The sequence below is a fragment of the Prionailurus bengalensis genome, chromosome B3 (assembly GCF_016509475.1).
Source record: "Prionailurus bengalensis isolate Pbe53 chromosome B3, Fcat_Pben_1.1_paternal_pri, whole genome shotgun sequence".
NCBI lineage: Eukaryota > Metazoa > Chordata > Mammalia > Carnivora > Felidae > Prionailurus > Prionailurus bengalensis.
This window is the reverse complement of record NC_057355.1, coordinates 59282734-59307231: the sequence shown is the minus strand read 5'-3', so window position 1 is coordinate 59307231 and position 24498 is coordinate 59282734. Positions and strand designations below refer to the sequence as shown.

Genomic DNA, 24498 nt, shown 5'->3' with positions numbered 1-24498 from the left:
ACAGGACATTCTCATTGTCTTAACACTAAAGAAAGTACAGGCCATCAGGTATTTGTTCATCTCAAGGAATCTTGATGTAATGTAATATTTTCTGTTATACACATTACTTTTTCTACATAAAATTTAAACTTTAGTAAAATCAATCTACAAGATCATATAAGATTAGTTCCATTATCACAGTTTTGCAGGTATTTCTGGTAGATTTTATTTTTAAAGTTTTATATAATGAACATATTCATAAATCCCTATCTTTGGGTAGTCAGTGCTCTTTAAGACATATCTTTGGGTATGGTATTTTTATACAGTAATTGTTTCTTTATAGCATTCTGCATTATTTTTAAAGTTTTGACTTTTTTTTTTTTTCAACGTTTATTTATTTTTGGGACAGAGAGAGACAGAGCATGAACGGGGGAGGGGCAGAGAGAGAGGGAGACACAGAATCGGAAACAGGCTCCAGGCTCTGAGCCATCAGCCCAGAGCCCGACGCGGGGCTCGAACTCGCGGACCGCGAGATCGTGACCTGGCTGAAGTCGGACGCTTAACCGACTGCGCCACCCAGGCGCCCCAAGTTTTGACTTTTTAAAAATGCATATTGTTTAGTGATCGATTAAAACTGTTTGTAGGGTAGATAGAATAATTGCTGTATATTTGGAGGGACATATGTATACCAGACTGAAGTGAAACTTTTAGCCTAATCTTACATTTGGGAGACTACATGATTTTGAAAAGTTACAGGTTTGAAGAAGGATGGTTGTTGGTGAAATACTAAGTAGGGAAAGAATGTGGAAAAAGGGAAATAGGCAGCTCAGGACAAGAATCTTTGTTATGAGAAAGGAGAAGAAAAATATAATTATGAGCATCTGTGGAATAGATTTTGAAGCATTTTGGAGGCATGCCTCTGTGCATTTGTACATTTCTATATCTCTGTGACCTAACATAATAAGTGATCATAGTCTCTTTGTATTATATATACCTTAACAATTGTTCTGTTTCCTACTAGACAGTACTTAGTGTTTGACTTTTATATATTTATGCTTTAATATATCCATCCAAATGGCTTAGACCATGCTGGCCTTGTGTCTCCATTTCTATTTTTCTTTCTGAGATTTTACCTTTGTAGCACATAGCAAAACCTCCACCTCTGCTCACTGTTATTTTGTACCTTTCTATATTCTCTTTCCCACCAACCACATTAATTTCTGTGTATATATTTTAATCCTGAATGACCTTCCTGTTCAAATAGTGAATCTGTTTTGGGGATAGGAACTTTTACAGCCAACAATTATTCTATTCTCATGGTAAGGAAATAATTTAGCAATATATTCCCCCATCTTCAGTACTACCTTTTTTTCATCCTCTGTAAACAAGTACATTTTGAAAGTAATGTCGTTTTAAGATGTATTTTTATATTAAGAATGGTCAAAGTAGTAAGTACAATGTATAATGAAGTTACAGTTTTGATTTAATATGGAAGTCATGTATAAGAAGTTGGAAATGTCACCTTTGTATAGTGTTCCACTTACTATGCTTGGATAATACCGTTTACATAGAAGTATTCCTCTGAAATGGAAGTGTGTTAGGGTTCAGAGGAAGCAAATCCCAAATTACAGAGGCCTTCCTTAGCTTATAGTGTGGAGCAAGTGATAACAAGGATATTGAGACCAAATGAAATCATTTACATAAATGCAAAAATAACATATTGTTTAATTAAATGTATGTAAACGGTAAACTTTCTTAGCAACAAACAAAAGGCTCTGATGGTTCATAGTTTATCATCCTCCTTGAGATGAGGTAATCGGAAAAGAAGTATTGACTAAATTGATTGTTTTCTTAATCATCACAAATCTATTTTGAAAAGACCCATAGTTAATAAAAAATGATATTCCTATTTAAGGCAATCCATCAGTTACATGGGTTGGTTACAGGGTATACCAAATGTTTTTAAGATGAAAATGTCAAAATTAATTAGAAGAGCAGCTCTAGTTAAATTTCTTGGGCCTCATTCTAAATGATCGTGATTGGACACTGAGGATTTATTTTTATTTGACTTAGTGGTAGGGGTATATGGCTTACTTTGGTTTTGATTAGCCAAGAAATTGAGATAAAATGCCTAATAGGATTAAAAAGAAGTAAGCTTTATCATTCTAGCCCGGAGGTAGGGGTAGAATGATATTATTATCACTCACAATTTGTCTTCTACAAGTGATCAGTTTTCCTTATATAGTCATATATGCTTGCTTTTCTTTGTTTTGTTTATATTGCTTGGCTCTGAGTGATTTCATTACTCAATGTATTTTTTTTTCTCAAGCACTTACTATATATTTAGTATTGTCTTACGCCTTTTGGGCTTTGGAAACTATAAAGATGGGTAGTACATGGTCGCTACCTCCTAGAATCCTTTGCATGATTTCCTTTTTCTGCCCTGAAACATTCCCAGAACTGGATTTTTATCATGAGGGCATTTTTGTGTGGATGTGTGTTTATGACAGAATTAAATTTCATGAAGCCTAGATTTTGAGTTTTTTGCCACTAGTGTTTTGTTTTGTTGTTGTTTGTTTTTAATCTTAATCCAGTGAATCTGGTGCATAGGTGTTCTATATATATTTGTTGTTCGTGGTGTTTGGAGGTAATAATCACCTTTGAGTATAAAGTTTTCTTTTTATAAAGTTTTGTCACAAAATGAAAACAATTTAAAATCTTTTGTATGTCAGTTTTAGTAGTTGCTCATGGCTTATAATTCTGTGCTTTTTGAAAATTGGAGTAAGAGCTACATTAAATGTAGGCAAGAAGATAGACACAGAAATAAGGAAATAACGTATATAAGGCAGTTCTTTGGGTACTGTAGTTTTTCCTGATATTGCCAGTCGGTTTTGATAACTGGTGTGCCTTATTATATTTTCAATCTCAAGTAACCCAGTAGTGCTAATTTAGATGCCACATCTGAATCAGTAAATGTAGAACAAGATTGAATTCTGAAAAATTCCAGTTATGTAAAACCCACCAATCCAGACATCTCTTTCTTGAACATTATTTACCTAATAGAGATTTAAAATAAAGGTATTCTTAGCAGGTGATTGTTGAGAAGAAATTCTGAGTATAGAGGAAGGTCATTGAGACAGGTCAGCTAGAGGTGGACACACAGCCTGCCTAATAATTGGATGGATGCTACCTGGCTGGAAGATGGAGCAGATTGGTGGATCAAAATCTCAAAGGGAGACCTTTCATTTTTAGTTGAAATGTTTATTAAAATTATATTCCACAAAGTACTATCATATTGTATGCTGCAATTTAACTATTAAGAAGTGACATCACCAATAATTATTGTTACCCTACCAAAAGATTGTTTTAAGTGGTATTTGGTATGTGAAATATATTTGGCTGAGTGGTACTTAGTATACTTTTCTATTACTTTAAAATATGAACTTTTAAATTATATCCAAAGTTAGAACACAACATATCTTATAAATAAGTTGTTTCTATTTTATAGGTTTATTTACTGAAGCTTATTTTTGTTATTTCTTTAGGTTTACGTGAGATTAAGACCATTCTTCAGGGAATTCCTGGAGCGAATGTCTCAGATGTATGAGGTAAACATGCTTAAGCTAATTACATAAGTATTTTTATTTTATTCAATATAGTACCCATATTTAGATCATGTATAATGATTACTTCTTTTCCCCTGAATTTGTAGATCATTCTTTTTACTGCTTCTAAGAAGGTGTATGCAGACAAGTTACTGAACATACTAGACCCTAAAAAGCAACTGGTCAGGTAAATTTAATTAAGAAATAGTAGAAATGTCTGTCACACTGATCTATGAAATTACTATGATTCTATTTAATTTTCATGGCCATTTTCAGTTGGCCGCATATATAGAGATTTGTTGTGTTGAATGGTGAAAACGAACTTTTTAAAGCCCCCAAACTCTTTAAGAGTTCCTAATGATATTAATTTCAGACAGACGTTCTTTAAAGGATACAAAGATCAAATGTATTTATTCACTGTTACATCTGTATCCTCACTTCTTTGGGGACTGGGGGGAGATTGGGGGTATGTGGAATTTTTCACTGTGTGCATGATGTTTTCACTTCCTTATGTCTCTGAGCTAATGCATGTTATGTCACCTTTTTAATGGCATAGAAAATAAAGGTTAATTTTAACAGAAAGGATAAATTAAACTCTTTTGCTTTTTTCAAGAGCAAATTTCTCTTCCATGGAAAGAAAACATTACATGAATCTAATTGGAAATTGCAGTTGGTTTAGTCACTCAAGTTACCCGATCTGGACTCACTTCCTTGTGTGTGTCCTGAGCCAGCAGATGCAGTGTGTTCCTGGTTAGGTGGGAGTGCCTCGGGTAATCTTAAAACAGTTTAAAAATCAGTTCCATTATTTCTGTCAACAGAAATGAAATACTAAGACTGCCAGCAGTCTTGCTGCATCCTCTAAGATGACAGAGTTAATCTATGTTGTTGTTTTTTTTTAACCGAGAATGCTGAGAGAGATGCCAGAAAAGGTTCATAAAAGCTTTAATAGCCAGGAATTCATTTTCTTGAATACTTTTTCCCATATTTTTTTAGTGGAAAGTCCTAATTTCTACTGTTAATAGTACCTTTGTTATAGAGTGGTTACAACTATGTTAAAAGACTTTTTCTGATGTCCACGTTTAGGGGATTTGCTTTCTTGTAAATAGAACTATGTTTTTTGGTTTTTTTAATCTAAAGGAGCAAAATTTGTCCTTGTTGTCACTTCCCATTTTAGCTTCCAATATAAGCAAGCATTAGACACACAAATGAAATTTTTTTTTCTCCTCATAAAGGTATAATGCATGCTTGTTTTATATAACTTTAACAAAAGTACACAAATGATTCTGTTTTGATGACTTCATTCTAAAGATTTCTGTTCTCTTTTAGAGCTTTCTTTCATTTTACTAGGGAACAAATCATAGTCATGGAATTATAATGTTACAAATTAACACCCTTCATTTAAACTACATTTATAAACCTACACATTGAGAGTTTAAATTTGTTTTATCTAGTTTTTGTATCTAGTATTTGAATAATTTAAAACAGGAGGAGCTTTTTGAACAGTGTATTGCATTAGAGTGCTATGTTGAAGATAAGGTAGACTCAAATTCCTGTGATCTGAGTCTCATGATTCCAAATGCCAATCTGATGACCGGCAAGAGTAGTTAGTCCTTTCTAAAACTGCAAATGCCTGCTATTGACTCTCAGGCTCCTGAATAACTGGAGGGATTTTAGTGTAATTTATTTACAGTAATCATTTATATCCACATACATGTTCATTTGTCTCCTGTCTTGGGTGAGTTTGCTGCTATTGGCAAAGAAACATCAGTAGTGACTTGCGTGTACCTGCTGCACCTGCCTGTCTAGTTTCCTCAAATGTAAATGTTTTTACAGATAAAAATGGAATCTTTTATAGGCCCATCCAGGACTCAAATTCTTTTGTCTGGTCTTACCTTTTCAAAGTAGAACAGTCTTTAAACCATACAGTGGTAGATGATCATTTAAAGTATTCTTTATAGAAAGTGGGGGAGAGAACTGTTTCTACTGCATTTCTTCTGGTTGGAAAACTCTGTCATCATCACCGGGACTGATGTTTTTAAGGTTGAGTTTTGTTGTTGTTAGAGCTATGGCCAATTTTGTTGGTGGAAAATGCCCTTTTCTTGAAATTCCATAATTAAAAATATAGGTATATGTAAGTAGGCCCTAGCTGCTGAAAAATTGTTTAGTGGGATTAAGACACAAGGAAGCCAAACTATCAAATTACTAATGTATGCAAATGGAGTATTTCAGGGTGCCAGTATTAACTATTAGTAATATTCCAAGACTAACATTTTGAGTGCTAAATGAGATTATGTAATTATGACAGTATATAAGTATTATAAGACCTTCAATCGCTTTTAGTGGTACACCATTTTTCAGTTAAGTATCTATCATTGGTGAAACATCAGTTTACATTTGTAATACTTAAATCTGAATTCATCATTTCATTCAATCCTTGTTTTTCAAATATTCATATACACACTCACACGAAATTAAAAGGAAGATGGGTGTTTGGGAAAAGTATGAAGTGATGGAATAAACATTCGTTTTGGCCTCCACAGCTTTTCTCAAAAACTATAAGGGAAACTAAAAACATTTTTGAAAATGCCAACACAGAAACATTCCTTCTTATATTTTCTATTCTGGCATGTACAGGGATAGGGAGGCTGTGTGGTCTTCTGGTTAGAGCAAAGGACTGGGAGCCAGGAGGATCCTGGGTTCCAATGCGGGGCTAACCACTGACTTACTGTGTGACCTTGGGCAAGTCACTTGACCTCCTTGTGCCTCAGTCAACCATCTGGAAAATTGGTTAAAAAGCAGGACCTCGATGACACAACCAGATGCTGCATCTGAACTGAGCTTTCCTGGGTAAATAAATTACAAAAACAATTTACAGAGTTTTTAATCCCTCTTTATAATTTAATATAACATTTTGGGATAAGCCAAAGTTCTTAAAGGCATGGTAATATTTGGTTGTAAGGTTTCAATAATTGCTAACATTTTTTAAAGTAAAACTGTAGCCCAAAGCTTAGGCCCACATTTGTATTTGAATTTCCTTTGTGAGAGAAAATAAGGCTAAAACTGTAAAGCCTGTGGTATGTGTGTATGTTTCAGTATGTGTTATACTTTTTGGGGTTTTTTTAAGTTAATTTCTTTTTATTTTTATGTTTAGGCATCGGCTTTTCCGTGAACATTGTGTTTGTGTACAAGGAAATTATATAAAGGACTTAAATATCCTTGGAAGAGATCTTTCAAAGACTATAATAATTGACAACTCACCACAAGCCTTTGCATATCAGGTATGAAGAGAGGGTTGCTAAACAAAATGAGATTGGAAAAAAAAAATACAATGAGAACAAATGCTGCCAAACAGAATGTAATAGGAGAACAGAATTTTCACTGGTGGAATTTCCCTTTTTAGTGTTATCTTTTAGAATTAGAAATGCCAAATTGCTATATTTCTTGTGGACATTTTTCTTTTAAATAAATGAAAACATAGATAAAAATCTGAGTAATAATTCTGGATAAGAAGAGATTATAAGCTGTACATCAGTTAATAGCATTCTTATCAGTTGTTAAATCAGTATGTCAGCACCAAGCCTGATATGGGGATCGTACTCATGAACCATGAAATCATGACCTGAGCCAAAGTTGGAAGTTTAGCTGACTGAGCCACGCAGGCGCTCCTTATTTTTCTTTTTTTTTTTTTTTTTTAAATGTTTATTTATTACTTTTGAGAGCAAATGTCTGTGTGAAAGCTAGGGAGGGGCAGAGTGAGAGACTCCCAAGCAGGATCCACGCTGTTAGTGCAGAGCCCGATGAGGGGCTTGAACTAACAAACTTTGAGATTATGACCTGAGCCGAAATCAAGAGTCGGAAGCTCAACCGAGCCACCCAGACACCCAGCAAGATATGTATTACATTATGAATGTGTTCGTGTGATAGGTCTGAGATTTCCTTTACAGTAAATCAGTGCAGAGTAGGAATGGTGGAAATTGGGTTGGGTGTAGAAAGAACAAGTGAAAAGTAAACAGTAAAAAGATGAAAAAAGAAAAATGGGGAAAACTGCATATGGTATTGAAATGTGTTCAATTTAGGTCATTGGTCACATTTTGAAATATATTTAAGAATTTCATATTGGTTCCTGGATAAAATAATTTCATTTATCTACCATCTTAAATATAGTATTCTGCATTAATATTAAAGATAACCTAGAGATTATTTACTATAAAATGTGGTTTGCATTCTCGTTTTTAAACTTCTCTTCAGTGAAATACCATTGCATCAATTTGTTACGTTCCTGCCGTTTCAGGTTATCCTGCTATTTGTTGGAAATAGAACAATCAATGTCACACAGTCCCTGTGTAAAAGTATATAGGCTTTCTCATAGTGTTTACATTGGCAACACCCCCTCACAGTGCCTAGCATAGACTAATAGTAACTATTTTTTTAATCCATAAAGTAATATTTTTAATTACGTAATTGCAAAACTTGTTTCAATGGATCTTTCTTGTTTAGTTTCATATATATTAAGAAGACATTAAGCTGAAAAACCAATTGGGCTTTGATGTATCCCTTAACATCTGTTTCTTGCACTATTGAATCATCAGAATGTAACAACCATAAACTGATGGCATTCCTTTTCACAGTAACTTCTGCAGATCACTGTGTACTTAAGTATCTGTTATTTCTTTTAAGTTTTTATAAAGTATGCAAAATGTAATAAAAAGGATTTAATTATTTATTATTTTAGCTATCTAATGGAATCCCTATAGAAAGCTGGTTTATGGATAAAAATGACAATGAACTCCTAAAATTGATTCCATTTCTGGAGAAGCTTGTAGAACTGGTAAGTATCTTATTTATCTTGTTGTGTTTTGCACTTGTTGTCTCAACTCTATTGAAGTAAATCTTTTTAATTACTTTATGTGCACTGACTTTTAAAGTCAACTTGGTATGAGATTAGGGCAAAAAAAATTGAAAAGGATTACAAGCATTTTCTAACCTTGTAAACTATATCAAAATCATGCTTCTCAGTATTTAATAATTTGCAGGTTGAATGTTTTTATTTTCACTGGGCTGCTTCTTATGAGGTCACTAACAGTATTAAATTGATTTCACTTTGCTTTCATAGTTCAGGTCTAGAATTAATGCTTGTGCTACTGAAACTTTATTCTGGTGTTATTTTTTCCTAATAAATAAAGTAGAATTCAGTGGCTTAACACTTTTACCTGTCTTTTGGTTTTGCCTCTTAGTGCATAATTGTTCTTTACAGAATTAAAAATTTAATGACAGTTCTTTTAATCTAAATTTAATTCTCAGTTAACTGCTTGTGTGTAGTATCTTTATATTTGGCAAACAAAGTGAAATAAATAGTGATATATTTTCTCTGCAAAGGAAGAATGTTCACAGTGTTACTGAATCATATTTTTACATGGCTTTTAAAATGTCTTTTTCTCCACACAGAATGAAGATGTTCGACCTCACATCAGAGACAGATTTCGCTTGCATGATTTGCTGCCCCCAGATTAAGTACAAAGACTTGTCAAATCACTGAAGGGGGAGAGAATGCAGGACCCTTTTGGACTAAGACAAAAACATTGCCATTACTGTTGAAATTTTGCATTTTTGTACCCCGTCTTGCTTTTCTTATCTTTGGTGCCCAATAATAATCAAGGGTTACAGAAAGAGACTTTATCTCAGATTGAATACATACAGTAGGTAGGCTAAAACAGAAGAGTCTTTAGAACTAGTGCAACTCCGGTGAAATTTTTTTATGTACAGGACATCTGCAGTTTATAAAGAATTCTGTTTCTGCCACCAGCAGTTTGACCTGTAGTCACACAGGATTTTATGATAATAACAGAGATGAAAATGGACTTTTATTTTCTCTCTGTTTGGTGCTCTAAGTGGGTTTGTAGCCACTTTTCTGTTACTTTAAGATTCTCATTTCAACAGGAATGGCCAGTAAAAGTTGTTTTATTTTTCCTGTTAAGGTTTATAACCTTTTTACATTTTTGACCTGTATTAGATTAGATTTTCATTATGCATTCCTTTTAGTTGAGGCGCTTCCTAGTTTTCTGGAAATAGTCAGTTTTTAGTTTTTTATTATACATTTGAATGGCCGTTTTCCTGCTTTGTCTGCCTGCATATTGTATATTTGTTTAAAAATATTCTCTACTTTTAGTCCATGTAAGTTTCATTTAGAAAGACATGCATTTATATTTTGTTTCTGTAATATTCTGTAGGTGAAATCTTTTAAAAAAAATCAAAGGACTGGGTAGATAAGAATATATGAATGACTAATATTCAAAAGATTTAAACCATTGTGATGGCATGTGTTCCCCAAATGGTAATATCTTGCAATGGCACACGGATTTAACGGATAAAGGTATACCTCAGACTTCACTGTGCTCACCAATCTTTGAGGAGAATGAGTTTGGTCACCTGTTGGGCTTGATTTGGTTACTGCTGCCTTTGGTTTTCTCCAGGAATGAAGTATTCAGCACAGTGACTCAGTATTTTTAGTTATTTTGCATGGGCTGGTAGTACCTCTGTTATGCTCTTGGTTACAATCAATTTAAAACTCTGTGTAACAGTCTTGGTACCTTACAGTAGCTATGCATAATCCTGTGGCACAGTAAACTCCCAAGCCACCAATGCAGTTAATATGCTCTCATAGTGGTTTTCTATGCTATATGAAAATAGTCTTCAAGCCTTGGTTCTCTAATGCAGCTACCACAAGAGGTTGATATTTTTATAGTGGCGTGTAATCTCCTTTTCGGGAGGCTTTTTATGGAAGGTAGAATTTGTAAAAGTTAGTATGCTTTGCCTCTCGACTGCATTAACATGCCACAGGCTCAGACTGTTTTTGTGTAAAGGATGTCAAAGAACGGCACTTTTTCTAAAGAGAAGTTTGATATTTTGTATGCTTGTTAAGAAAGTACAGTATTGGAAATTAAAGGTGGACAACTGATAATTGAGGAGTATGTCACTTAATTTTTTATGTATATTACCTGTTTACTTGTACAACTTATTGTACAAATTACATGCAGCTTCATTTTCAAATGAATCCTTAAAATAAGGAAATCTTTTTAGGAAAACATTTAATTTTTGTATTTTTGATTTTAAAGGCATGAGTTATGTCAATTTTCAGTGTATTAATGAAGATTTTAACTTTTCATCAGGTTGAGTGTTTTCTTACTATATTATCTGTTGTGTATGTAGTTAGCATATTGTGTCACTGAACTGTTTAAAAAATCTAGCATGTAGAGCAAGCCTGTTTTGTGGAAAATCCTTATTCATTAAAAAAAAAATAATCATGGCAGATTTTCTGCAAAAAAAAAAAAAAAGCAAACGCATTTGCAATTCAGAATACTGTTTTTTTTTTTTTTTTTAATTTGTTTTGGTTTGTTTTTGTTTTAATTTAAAGAAAGGTATTTTGCTTGCAGGAAAAATACTCCAGATTCATTTTAATGAGAATCTTTGAAATGTATTTATCTTTAGGGCATCTGGGCATCTTTATGCTGTTTGTCTTCTGTCTTTCTTGAAATAAAATGTACATACGTTACCTTTACATACGCTCTTGCTCAAAATTGTGAACCTAGTTACATTTCTCCTTGCTCCCCTTTTTATGCTCAAACAGTAAAACCCTAAACCTGTGCAAGAAGATCTAAGCTTTCAGCGTGCATTATAATTGCTGAAAGCTTTTCTGATTAAGCAAACACAGTCTCAAAGGGCTTTCCCATGATTTAAAGGGAAATGTAAGCACCTGTACTGTTGTGCCTCTGGGCACTTTAAATAAACACCAACTTTTAGTTCTCTTACTAATGGTAAACTGTTTTCAGTCCCATGCTAGGAGAGTTCTTTAAGTCAACTGACAAAGGAATCTAGCATAACAAGATTCTGTAAAGGAATAAAGGGAAATTTTATATGACCTGAGAAAATTTTTCGAGACCAATTTATTTTTCTTCATTACTTAATTTGGGTCATTTTAAATTTGTTAATATAAAATTTAAAATAACTTATAAAGAGACAGTTATCCAGCTTCCTTCTACTTTAACATGTTTTATCCTCTCATTACCCCTAATTTTCTTTTATCTTTTGGTAAATGTTATCTTAAACACACTTCCATTTAGTTAAGCGGAGGTGTTTATTTTGTGAATTGAGATGTGCCCAGCTCCTTCAATTCACACAGGAAACATGAACTCTTAAAAACTGACTGTAGGAAATGCAGGAGAGTTGCATACCTGATAAGACACAGCAAAAGTGACCTATATACACATTAACATATCTGAAGTACATATTATAATTGTGATATTTCCAGTGATAAATGTCTGGCTTTTAAGACATTCTTTTAAATATTTGTATTATTGTTAGGATGTTTAAATCAGTTGTGTTTTTTAATTCTGTGTAATATATGTAGCCCTAATCAGATTTATATCACCATATTTCTTCTTGAGTCTTAAAGAGTTGATAACAATTTGAAACCATAATTGTTTTATATTAGCTAGTATGTATATTTATTTACCCGATGGCTTTATCTTGTTTCCCAAAATTGGGGGGGAGGGAGCTGTTGAAAGCATTGTAACTTCTATAAATGACTATTTTCTTGTACCTGTCAGTGAAAATGGATGTGTACATTGGTTTTTTTTATATTTCTCTGGTTTTTCTGGTTTGTTTGGTTGTTGTTGTTGTTGGCTTTTTTTGTTTGTTTTTTTAAGTGTTAAACATAGAATGGTTTAAAAAAGTTATCTTTGGCCAATGACTTTTTCAGCTAGATAATTACTTTTATTCAGCCTTCTAAAGAAGTTTGTTTTCATTGTTTTGTTCAGTCAACTTGCCTGAAAAAGAGAGACTTCATCTCATCAATGAAGAAAGCATGTCATTATTCCTACAAATCTTTACAGCGAGCACAGAATTCTTCATAAGGATCAGATCTCTTCCACATCTTGTGTCAGTCACATAAAGCTGAAATGTAAAGGACACTGAAGCCTTCATTTAATTGTACTAACACGATGGTGTTATATACCACATCATTAGCTAGTTAAGGTTTTCTGAACTGACTTCTCTTTGTCTTCCTAGGTATTTATTTGTTATCTCTTTTAATCTTGTGTATCTAAATTAACTTAGTTAATAGTTACCCACTGAATAACTATGCCAAGCAACTAGGAAAGAATGTTTATTTTATTTCCCCTTATAGGGGAAGAGTGGACTGGGAACAAAAATGTATGGGCCAAAAGGCCTTAGGTTGTCATTCATTCACTTTCTTATTCCTCTCATGAGCTATATTTGAGTATAGTATTTTTTCAGTGCTGATATGCTCGATTATGTCATTACTTCTCATATCTTCCCAAGTTGAAAGCCTGCTAGGAACCTATATAAAACACATTTAAAATTTTCAGAATAAGAACCACAAAACTCAGTATCTTATATTCAAATGCCACTTAAATTATTATGGGAATCCAAGTCTCACTCACTAGGATACATTTTTATAAAATGTTTCTCTGTATCTTGAATTGAAATTACTTGCTCACAGGCAAGAGTTCTGGGGGTATAATGTGTTTTGAGAAATTTTTAGAAAGGGGAGAAGAGAGCAGCAAGTTTATACTTAGTTACTTTATGGTTTTGATATTAGTATTTTAAAATACATCAGTGTTTCCCAAACCTGACCATTAGAATCGTTCTGAAGAGCTTAAGAAATACAGATTCCAAAAGCCTAACCCCCTGCAAAACTGTCTGGATGGATCTAGAGTGGGGCCTGAGAGTTTGTGTGTGTGTGTGTGTGTGTGTGTGTGTGTGTGTGTGTGTGTTTTAAAGACCTCCAGGTGATTCTAATAGCCAGCTTTGGGAAATCACTGTTTTAAATAATGTGACGGTGTTTGAGAGTAGGCAACTAAAATAAAGTTTACCAGACATCTCTGGTAGTTTTTTTTTAAACCGGGACCAGATTTCACAGAACTTACTCAAGATACATGGAGGAATAATAAAGAAGATTGAGGCTACTGCTCATTATCATTCTTATCTCCTACTTTTTAAGAGTTTGCATTTCTAGCACTTGGAATAGTTGATCATATATACAGCTGAAGGACATCCCTGAATGAGACCATTATATATATTAATTGTAAAATATTTCACTATTTTTTTATTTTATAAATCTTTGTAGAAATAAGCAATGAAATACTACTTTCATCTTTTGAAATGGGATTTTTCAAGGCATTGTCCTTTTGGCATTAAGGTAGGGGGGAGTTAATATTCTCTCTGCCTTTTTCCATGTGAATCAATATAAAAGTCATGGATATTTAAAAATCTCAGTTTAATTTCTACATATTTACTATGCAGTATAGCCGTGAACAAGTAATGTAGACTTAGTTTTCTCATCTTCAAATGCCCTGATCACCCTACCTCACAGGGTTGTTGTGGGGATAAATAAAACTTTTATGGAAGCACTTTTCTTTGACGATATTTTATCAGCCACTAGAAACAATCTAACAGCTTATATTTGTATAGTGCTTTTTTGCCTGTTTGTTACAATTAGTGATTTTTTCACATTACTTTCCCCTTTGATATCTTCAGGATGTACCTGTAAGGAACACAGAATAGGTTACAGAAAGGCAGAATGACAATTTCTGGAACTACTGTGTGCAGAAGTGGAATAAAATGTGAATAAAGGGGCTAGTTTTGAAAAAAGAGATGATGGCAAAGAACCAGATTATGGTGAACCTAAGATGAGGAATTTCTACGTGATGTAGTGGGCAACATAACATGAACCAACATAACTACAAAATAGCATTCTGGTTCCACCCCGATTTCTGTGGTGAGACTTTTTCTTTACTGAGCAAAACTGACATTGTGTAAGTTTAAGGTATATGGTATGAGGACTGGATACAAATATTTGAGATGTTCATCACAATAAGGTTAACATCCTTCACCTAATTACCATTTTTGTTAGGGTGAGATGAGAACATTTAAAATCTACTCTGATAGCAACTTTCAAGTATACATTTACAGTACTGTTAACTGTAGTCACTATGATGTACACTAGGTCCCCAAAACATTAGATCCTCATACAACTGGAGGTCTACCCTTTGACCAGCATCTCTTCATTTCCCCTAGCCCCAGGCTGTGATGAGATTTTTAAGTATTTTCCCTAAGCTCCAAAGGAGTTTGATGCACATACAGGTTTGAGAGTCACTGAAGTACAGGGCCTTTAGAAATAAATGAGCTGGCTGGCTTAGAAGAGCATGCAACTCTTGATTTGAGGGTTGTGAGTTCTGCCCCACATTGGGTGTAGAGATTACTTTAAAATCTTAAAATGACGACTTCAGGTGAATAGTTGACTTGGGAGTTTGGTTAATAAAAGGAGCTTTCAGGATCAAAAGATCTGATTTCAAGTCCATAGGTACTCATTAACTTACTAGCCAAAAGCAGGTATCTAAGCCTCAATGTTCATCTGTGCAAAGGGTGCACCAAGATGTACTTTTCAGACTTAACAAAGATGAATGATACCAAGACATCATAAACTGTAAGGCAATATACAAATAACTACCAGAACAGAAATGGTAAAGCAGCTAGTTCTCTTGCAGATATGCAGGAGATATACATGCACAGTGTTTGGGGAGATGTCTGAAGCTGAAAAGGACAGCAGAAAATCAAGGCATTGTAATAACCACATGTTAGTTTTTTAAGAAAAACATGAGCAGTAGGGTGCATTCACATGAAGACCACAGAAGTGATTGTGGAGAGGTCACCTTGTAAGAATGTGTTTGATGAAAATATGCTGAGTGTTAAGAAAAAAAGTGGATGATGAAGACAGTACTGAATGCCTTGAGAAATCTGGTAAGTAGTTGGGGTAGCAGGCTTACATAAATGGTTTGCGAAGTTAGTAGTTGCTTAGTAATGGATGAACCAAATGAACTAGAACTTTTGGTGGCTATCATAATGAGCTTTAATGTTATGCTTGGTGTATGGCAATATTTGTTGAAAGCTATAAGTAGCCTTCCTAATGACAGTAACAGTCATTTTAAAGTGCTGCCTTACTATGTGTTAGACACTATTCCAGGCTCTATGAACGGCAGAAGAAAACAACCCTGACATTGCCCTCAAGCTTACAGTCTAGCGGTGAAGACTGATAATGTTGGGAAAAGAGTCATGAAGGGGAAGAATGGCTTTGAGAATGCCACAATCTAGTCTGGAACCAGGCTTGGGTTGGCTGAAAAAGCATTAGGTTGAGATCTGTAGAACATGTACTGAAACAATGTAAAGCCAGGCTTGATTGCAGGTGGAGGGGACATAACATCAAGCAAGGAAGTATATGATCGGATTTATCTTGAAAAGATCACTTTACCATACAGGGAAGAGAGGGGGTTCGTGGGAGATCAGTTAAAAGAGTTACAAAAGGCGGCCTAATTCCGGGCTCCTGGGTGGCTCAGTTAAGCCTCCAACTCTTGATTTTGGCTCAGATCATGATCTTGCGATTGTGTGTTTGAACCCTGTGTCAGGGTCTGCATTGACAGTGTGGAGCCTGCTTGGGATTCTCTTTCTCTGCCCCTCCTCTGCTCTTGCTCACTCTCAAAATAGATACATAAACACATTGGGGCACCTGGGTGGCTCAGTCCAGTTGAGCATCTGATTTTGGCTCAGGTCGTGATCTCACGGCTCGTGAGTTTGAGCCCCCCGTTGGGCTCTGTGCTGACAGCTCAGTGCCTGGAACCTGCTTCAGATTCTTTCTCTCGCTCTCTCTGCCCTCCCCCAACTCGCACTATGTCTTTCAAAGTATAAATAAACAGTAAAAACAAAAAGATTTTTTTAAAAAGATACACTTTAAAAATTAAAGTTAAATAAGTTAACCTAATTCTCCATACAACGTCTTCCCTTTCTCGTAAGACCACAAACATTCGGTGCTAACCTAATGGACAATCTGAGGCCAGGAGGTTGGTAAAGTCTTAGGGAGAGTATGGACTGTCCATTTAACGGACAGGAATAGGAAGATAACTGTAGGATTTTATGGCACCATATAAAAGTAAGAGCAAATGTATAGGAGTTGAATGGAGACAGATGCTGTCATTCATGTCTTACAAAATTCTTGGGTAGGCTTTTTTGGGTAGCAGTTGGGGTTAAATGAAAAAAGTTCTTGTATCAAATATAAATCAAATCTTTTTACATATGTAATGACTCAGTTATTTTGGTACTTTATAAATGTCTTAACTTGGTCCTGTTTGCAATTAAAACTTCCTCTTCAGCCTTACTTCACTTAACCTGAGATTTTGAGTCTAGTGCTTAAGGCAGTTCACTTAAAAAGAAGCTATTGGCATCTCCATTTCTGCTGTTATTTACTATCCTGTGGTCTTTTTTTTTTTTTTTTAATGTTTATTTATTTTTGAGACAGAGAGAGACAGAGCATGAACAGGGGAGGGTCAGAGAGAGAGAGACACACAAAATCTGAAGCAGGCTCCAGGCTCTGAGCTGTCAGCACAGAGCCTGATGCGGGGCTCAAACTCATGGACCATGAGATCATGACCTGAGCCGAAGTCAGAAGGTCAACCAACTGAGCCACCCAGGCGCCCCTATCCTGTGGTCTTAATGATGAAGTTCTTGTAGGCAGAGATTTTAATATTAATTTTTTCAACAAACATTGATCAATTACTCTGGTCATCTGTAAAATAAGAATACTGTTCTGTGTGATTTTAGGGCTCCTCTAGAGGACTAACATGGTGAATCACAGATTCATTTTAAGGACTGAATAAATTCTCAGCACATAATTCTGGTTTTTTTTTTTTTTAATGTTTATTTTTGAGAGGGAGCACAGGTGGGGGGAGGGCAGAGAGAGAAGGAGACAGAGGATCTGAAGCAGGCTCTGCACTGACAACAGCGAGCCTGATGCGGGGCTCCAACTTGTGAACTGCGAGATCATGACCTGAGCCTAAGTAAGACGCTTAACCAACTGGGCCACCCAGGCATCCCTGGCACATAATTCTAGACAATTGTTTCCCTGCTTCCTCATTTCAAAAAGCAACACGCACAATACTGTGAATTCTCAATTTCTGCCTCAAAAATCTATCAATGCTGCCTACATATAGCCCATGTATTTTTCCATAGCATCTCCACAAACCATTTTCAACTGCATGTGGTTTAAAACCTTGAAGTTAATATCCCCAGAACCTAGAACAATACTGAGTACAGGGTAGGCACTTGATAATTATTTGCTGAATAAATAAATGAATGAATGAGTTCACACTTCAAAGTATGGACTTCTATTTAAAAGTCCAGGGGCGCCTGGGTGGCGCAGTCGGTTAAGCGTCCGACTTCAGCCAGGTCACGATCTCGCGGTCCGCGAGTTCGAGCCCCGCGTCGGGCTCTGGGCTGATGGCTCAGAGCCTGGAGCCTGTTTCCGACTCTGTGTCTCCCTCTCTCTCTGCCCCTCCCCCGTTCATGCTCTGTCTCTCTCTGTCCCAAAAATAAATAAACGTTGAAAAAAAAAATTTTTTTTTAAATAAAAAAAAATAAAAGTCCAGAAAATTGATTCATTCAGTGCACCCCAGAATTGATGAGATTCAGGGGAATTGGTTCATACCAATTAAACTCATGAGACACTAGTTTTTAAGCCAGATTTCAATTTCCTTCATTTACTGGCAAAAGTTTTCTCCCTATGAAACTAGATTACAATCAGATGCCTCCTTGGTGAGGGTGAAACAAAAGAGAAAATCTATTGAAAATGAATTATAATGTCTAATATCAATTCAACAGGATACCCCTCTACTAGATATCGGCCAAATATCTAATAGATACTTACCTTTTCTCTAGAGACTTTTCTCAGAGACTTAGCCTTTTCTCTAGAGACTCAAAATCTTGTTCTTTGGTTTTTCCTTCCCTATGCTTCACCTTTCTGTTAACTTTTTTTTTTTTTTTGTCTTTAAGATATATTGTCTCAGAACATCTCCAGGCAAGTTAATACAGATAACTACACTAATGACAAATGACTAATCACCACCATTATTACAGATATATATATATATTGCTTTGCTGAGACTCTACCTTGGGGTAGTTGATTGGATCTGGCACCTTCTTAACCACTTATTTACTATTTACTAGTTCAGGTTACTGCTATAATGCTATAGATTTACTAGTAATATAATAAAAGAAAAAGGACCCAAATTAATTTTCTTTTCAGACCACCTTTTTTTCATGAGGGAGGAACAATGAATGACCTGATGGGCAGGTTTTTCTTGGTAACAAAAACCCAGTTCTGCATAAAATTTATTCATGCATTCAACAGTTACTAAGTGCCTACTATGTGGCAAACACAGACTTTAATATAGCAGAGCCTAGCCTCTAAAGATTTCTTACCTGTAATTAGACTACTAGGATGTACCTGTTAAAAGTTTTTGCTGAGGCCAAGAATGAAATGTACTGGAAAGATGCTGGGGTACCTTATAACATTTAAAGAAGAGCTGGACAACTGGACATCAAGGGTAGGCAGGAGGAAGTAAGGTGGCCTGGAAAATCATCACTTCATCAAGAGTTGTGGTCTTCCCTTCAGGGTGTTGTCATCAGTCACTAAATTCTAAAGTCCTGGGAAAGAGACTCTGTTAACGCTGCATAACAATTCACTTCAAAAGTAAAAAGGCTTGGGGTTCCTAGGTGCCTCTGTTAAGTGCCTGACTCTTGATTTCGGCTCAGGTCATGATCTCACAGGTTCATAGGTTTGAGCCCCACATTGGGCTCTGCACAGTGCAGAGCCTGCTTGGGATTCTCTCTCTCCCTCTCTCTGCCCCTCCCCTGCTCGTTCGCCTCACTCTTGCTCTCAAAATAAATAAACTTAAAAAAAAATTTTTAAGTTAAGAGGCTTATGACTACCTCTAACTCAAATGTGGGTTGATGGGACTCAGCTGGGCAACTCTTGCTTTCCGTCTTTTGCAGTTGCATTCAAACGTTAGCTTGGGATGGAATCACCTGAAGGCTCAATTAGGCTGGATGTCGAAGACGGCTTCTTTACTCCCATGTCTGGCATTTTTGCTGGCATATCTGGAACAGCCAGGGGCTGGCTGGCTCTCTCCCTAAACACCCTCTCTATAGGTTAGTCAGAAACAGCTTGGTGGTCTTAGAGTAGTAAGGCTTCTTAAATGGCTGCTGGCTACCACCAGAGTGAACATTCTAAAAGGCGCAGGTGGAAGCTGCAAGGTTTGTTATGGCTTAGCATCCCATGTCACTTCTGCCCTATTCTACTGGTCAAAAATGCATCATAGGGCTAGCCCAGACTCAGGGGGAAGAGACTGCATAAGGGCTTAAATACTATTCATTGAAGGGCCAACTGTGGATACTAGCTACAAAGAGAATTGATAGTTCCACTGGGTTATTTACATCCACCTAAGGGCAGTTCCAGATTTTATGTAGTTTGAAGCATACACAATTTGGAGGGCTTTTTTGAAGAGTGTAAGGGGTCTGTGCAATGAGGGGCTCTGAAGGTAAAGCTTCATTAAACTTCACATTTGTTTTTGACTGCCCTTCCCAAATTAGCTATGGTAAGGGAGCAAACACGGCTTTTAGGAGCCCACATATTCTTGTGTACTAGAACAATTTCCTGAAAAGGAGGAATCACTGTGAGCTCACCCCCCCCCCAAAAAAAGTGTACAGTGTTCAGTTCAATATAATCTGATCATTTGAATGAATAAAACCCAGGTCCCCTGACTTCCAAAAGTGAATTTTCAAATATATTCCACAGTATTTCATTTGTTTTATAAATAAAACAACAAAAAACTGGTAGAAGTGGAAGGATACTTTTTTTTTTTTTTAACTTACTATGCTTTCTATGCCTTTTTTTCTTTGGCTGCTCCTTAAATATTGATGTTCTTCAAAGATTCTTCTCATTCTATATACCCTAGTTTCACATGATTCCATCCACTACCATAATCAGATGACTCCTAGTCCTCTCCACAACCCAGACCTCTCTAGTTCCAAACATGTACTAGACATTTCTATTTGGATGTCCCACAAGAATGTCAAGATCTATGTGGCCAAAAGTTAATTTATCCTTATTCTTTATTATGATAAGAGGCACCATTCAGTTATTTTCAAAAACATTTATTGACCATTTACTATATGCCAGGCACTAGGAATATAGTAGTAAAAACAACAGACAAGGTCCCCATGCTGCAGACATTAAATATGTAAACAGGGTCATTAAAGATTATGATAAATGCTATGTCAAAAACAGAGCAATGAGATAGAGTAACTGGGGGAGGCTTCTTGCAGGCAGGAGATCAGGAAGAGCTCTGCAAAGGTAGCATTTGAACTCTGATATGAAAGAAGAAAACCAACCATGCAAAGAGGTGTCGAAAGAACACTGTAGGCAGAAAGAATAGCAAGTACAAAGTCCAAAACTAGGAAAAGGGTTAGTGGCCTTATAAGGCTAGAAGCAATGAAGTTAATGAGAGAGAATGACATAGGGGGTTGACAGGAGGTAGGAGTCAGACTTGTAGAGCCTTATATGCCATAGTAAGGAATTGGAATTTACTCTAAAAATAACAAGAAGCCAGGGGCACCTGGGTGGCTCAGATGGTTAAGCGTCTGACTTCAGCTCAGGTCATGATCTCACGGCTGGGCTAGTGAGTTTGAGCCCTGCATCGGTTTCTGTGCTGTCAGTGCACAGCCAGCTTGGATCCTGCTTCCCTCTCTCTACCCCTCCCTGCAACCACCCCCCACACCGTTTGCGCTCTAACATTTAAAAGAACAAGAACTGGGGCGCCTGGGTGGCTCAGTTGGTTAAGCGGCCGACTTCAGCTCAGGTCACGATCTCACGTTCCACGAGTTCGAACCCCGCGTCGGGCTCTGGGCTGATGGCTCAGAGCCTGGATGCTGCTTCCGATTCTGTGTCTCCTTCTCTCTCTGCCCCTCCCCCCATTCATGCTCTGTCTCAAAAATAAATAAACGTTAAAAAAAAATTAAAAAAAATAAATAAATAAAAATAAAAGAACAAGAACAAAAAATAAAAAAATGAAAACAAGAAGCCACTAAAGGCTTTTCAACTGGGAGAAAGGGGTGTCACAATCTGATTTACATTTAAAAAAAAATTTTTTTTTTCAACGTTTATTTATTTTTGGGACAGAGAGAGACAGAGCATGAACGGGGGAGGGGCAGAGAGAGAGGGAAACACAGAATCGGAAACAGGCTCCAGGCTCTGAGCCATCAGCCCAGAGCCCGACGCGGACCGCGAGATCGTGACCTGGCTGAAGTCGGACGCTTAACCGACTGCGCCACCCAGGCGCCCCTGATTTACATTTTTAAATAAGCAAACTGCCTCGTGTGTAGTGAATGTATTGTGGAGGGAAAGGTGGGAGAAGGAAAACCGACTGGGAAGTCATCATAGAAGAGTCTAGAGAAAGTTTGGATGAAGGTGGTTGCAAAGAGATATGGGGGTAATTAAATGTATTCAAGATTAATAGTGGAAGTAAATCAAAGAACTTGGTGACTGAATTTAGGAGGTGAGAAGAAGAAAGCAGAGATACATCTCGGTTTTTTGACTTCGGTACCTGGAGATTGGTGTCACCACCACTCGTTCAATCTCCAAAAGCACTATCCTCTACTGCTCTCTCCCACTTCCCCTCCATATCCAACCAGTCACTGTTATTAGTTGGGATTATCCAGAGAAACAGAACAAACAGCATGTGTGTATATACATAAAGAGATTTATTTTAAGGGATTGGCTCACACGATTGTAGGAGCTGGCAATTCTGAAATCTGCAGAGCAGGCCAGCAGGCTGGAAACCCAGGCAAGTGCTGCTGCTGGAGTCCAAAGGCAGTTTGGAGGCAGAATTCCTTTTTCTACAGTGTTTTTTGTTTTTTTTGTTTTTTTTTTTAAGGCCTTAACTGATTGGATAATGATTAGGATAAGACCCATCCACATTTTGGGGGTTAATCTGTTTTACTCAAAGCTTACTGATTTAAATGTTAATCACATACAACAAGTACATTCACAGCAACAACTAGTGTTTAACTAAAAACTGGTTATCACGGCCAAGCCAAGTTGACACATAAAATTAACCATCACAGTCAATAAATTGTTTTGACCCTTAAATATTTCCCAGATTGGTTCTTTTCTTTCTGCTACCAATGCCTTACTTTAGGCTTGTGTTCTCATTTAATTAATTCATAAAATATTTACTTTATGGTATTAGATACTGTGCCAAATGGTGGAAATACAACTGTGAATAAAAGATTATTGCACCCTAGGGACCTTGCATTCCAGCCTTTCCCTGCCTTCTGCTAGCCTCCCTCTAATTTAGCTTTATAAAAGGATGACTGTATATCATTGCCTCTCATACTTTAACATGGAGAGTCATCTGAGGACCTTGTTAAAAAGGCAGATTTTGATTCAGTAGGTCTGGGATGGGGTCTGAGAATCTGTATTTCTAACAAGCTCTCCAGATATGGCTGTAGATGAGGAATAAACTAAGAGTAACTGGGCTGTACAAAATCTCTTTAAAGACCATGTTTATAAAATATGTATTTGTAGGGGCGTCTGGCTGGCTCAGTTGTAAAAGTAAGCAACTCTTGGTCTCCAGGTAGTCAGTTCAAGCCCCACATGGGGTGTAGAGATTGCTTAAGTAAATAAACTTAAAAAATGAAATAAAATGTGTATTTTTAGGCTCCCTGAAAAGATACACAAGAAATAGATAACAACTGTTGCTCCTAGAAAGAACAGAATGGCTGATCATTGTATATACCCTTTTATAACTTGGATTTTATACCAAGTACGTGTATTACATATTCGAAAATAAATTAACAACAAAAGTAAAGTAAAAACACCTGAAACTGCTCCTCTTAATACTCTGCAGTGGAGCCCAGTGGCCCAAAGGGCAGAGTGCAGTTTAGCCCATCTTAAACCCTGTATTATGATCAGTTTACTTATTCAGCTTATGTCGAATGTTGCCAGTCAGGTCAGGGACCACAGGCATTCTTTCCACCGGAAATGCAAGTGAGCAAATTTCACTTGGTCTTTCAAACTCCAGGTTCTGCAGAACTTACCCCAGGAAGCCTTTCATGCATCCTCCCGCCCCCCGCCTCCGCCGTTAAATTTACCCTTTTACATTTAACCTCATAATGCTTCTTTTTGTTGCAGTCATCACACTGTGTCGAAATTTTGTTTACATGTCTATCTTTGCTATTTGATTGTGCGCTCCTTGAGGACAAGGCTAGAGAGGACAAGGCCTAGCGCAGACCGACTTCCGAAATTATTCTGCGAAAGAATCATGTACTGGCTGGCCTCAAGGGGCTCACAGGAAGGGACAATCCTCGAGTTCTGGGGCTCTCTTCGATCCCTTCGTGAATAACTCAAGGCAAACGCGCCGGGAGCTGAATTCGAGTACCTTGGCTGAGAAGGCTGCCAAGAATGCGGCCCTGTCCACTTGCTCCTTCCCGGGCGCCCGGTCCACGCCGGCGTCCAGAGCAATCTCCCCTCGTCCAGCGCGCGACGCCTCCTCCGGGGGTCGGGGCCGCGGGTCCGCCGCCCCCACTGGCGGGCGCGGCTTGGAAAGCTTGGGGGTCTCCTTGGTATCCGCCAACAGCTCCGGGCGGTGGCCACAGTGAAGACAGGGAGGGCGCACCCGGCCGGTCGGGGCGGGGCTGCAGTTGTCAGGGAAAGGGTAGCAACGACAGGCGAGCACCAAGCGCCAAGGAAGGCGCCCTTCTAACTTCCTCGCACGTATGTTTCCTCGCCGGGACCCACGCTGGGGCAGCCGTCTCCTGTGCGCTTCCTCTCTCCCCGCCCCACTACCTCCAGGACCACTACCTCCACGCTGTGGGGTAAGGAACACTCAGTCTCACTCTCCCGCCGACTCCCGCGCTGTCGGCCGCATTCCACGCCCCCTTCCCGCCCGCGCGCGCGTCGCCGCTGCCGCCGCCGCCAGAAGAGGCGGGGCCTGGGCCCCGGCGCAGAGTC

At 37.3% G+C, this 24498-nt stretch overlaps 1 protein-coding gene across 5 annotated transcripts in view; it reads left to right on the top strand.

Annotated features, from left to right (window-relative positions):
- CTDSPL2 (CTD small phosphatase like 2) overlaps window positions 1-14011 on the top strand; it is an 83745-nt gene extending 69734 nt beyond the window's left edge. For all 5 annotated transcript variants that reach the window (XM_043555541.1, XM_043555544.1, XM_043555542.1 and 2 more), the window contains exons 9-13: window positions 3525-3587; window positions 3692-3771; window positions 6736-6862; window positions 8317-8412; window positions 9030-14011. In XM_043555541.1, the coding sequence (XP_043411476.1) occupies window positions 3525-3587; window positions 3692-3771; window positions 6736-6862; window positions 8317-8412; window positions 9030-9095 (432 nt within the window). In that variant the 3' untranslated portion in view covers window positions 9096-14011. The remainder of the gene's footprint in view (window positions 1-3524; window positions 3588-3691; window positions 3772-6735; window positions 6863-8316; window positions 8413-9029) is intronic.
- The last annotated feature ends 10487 nt before the right edge of the window (window positions 14012-24498 follow it).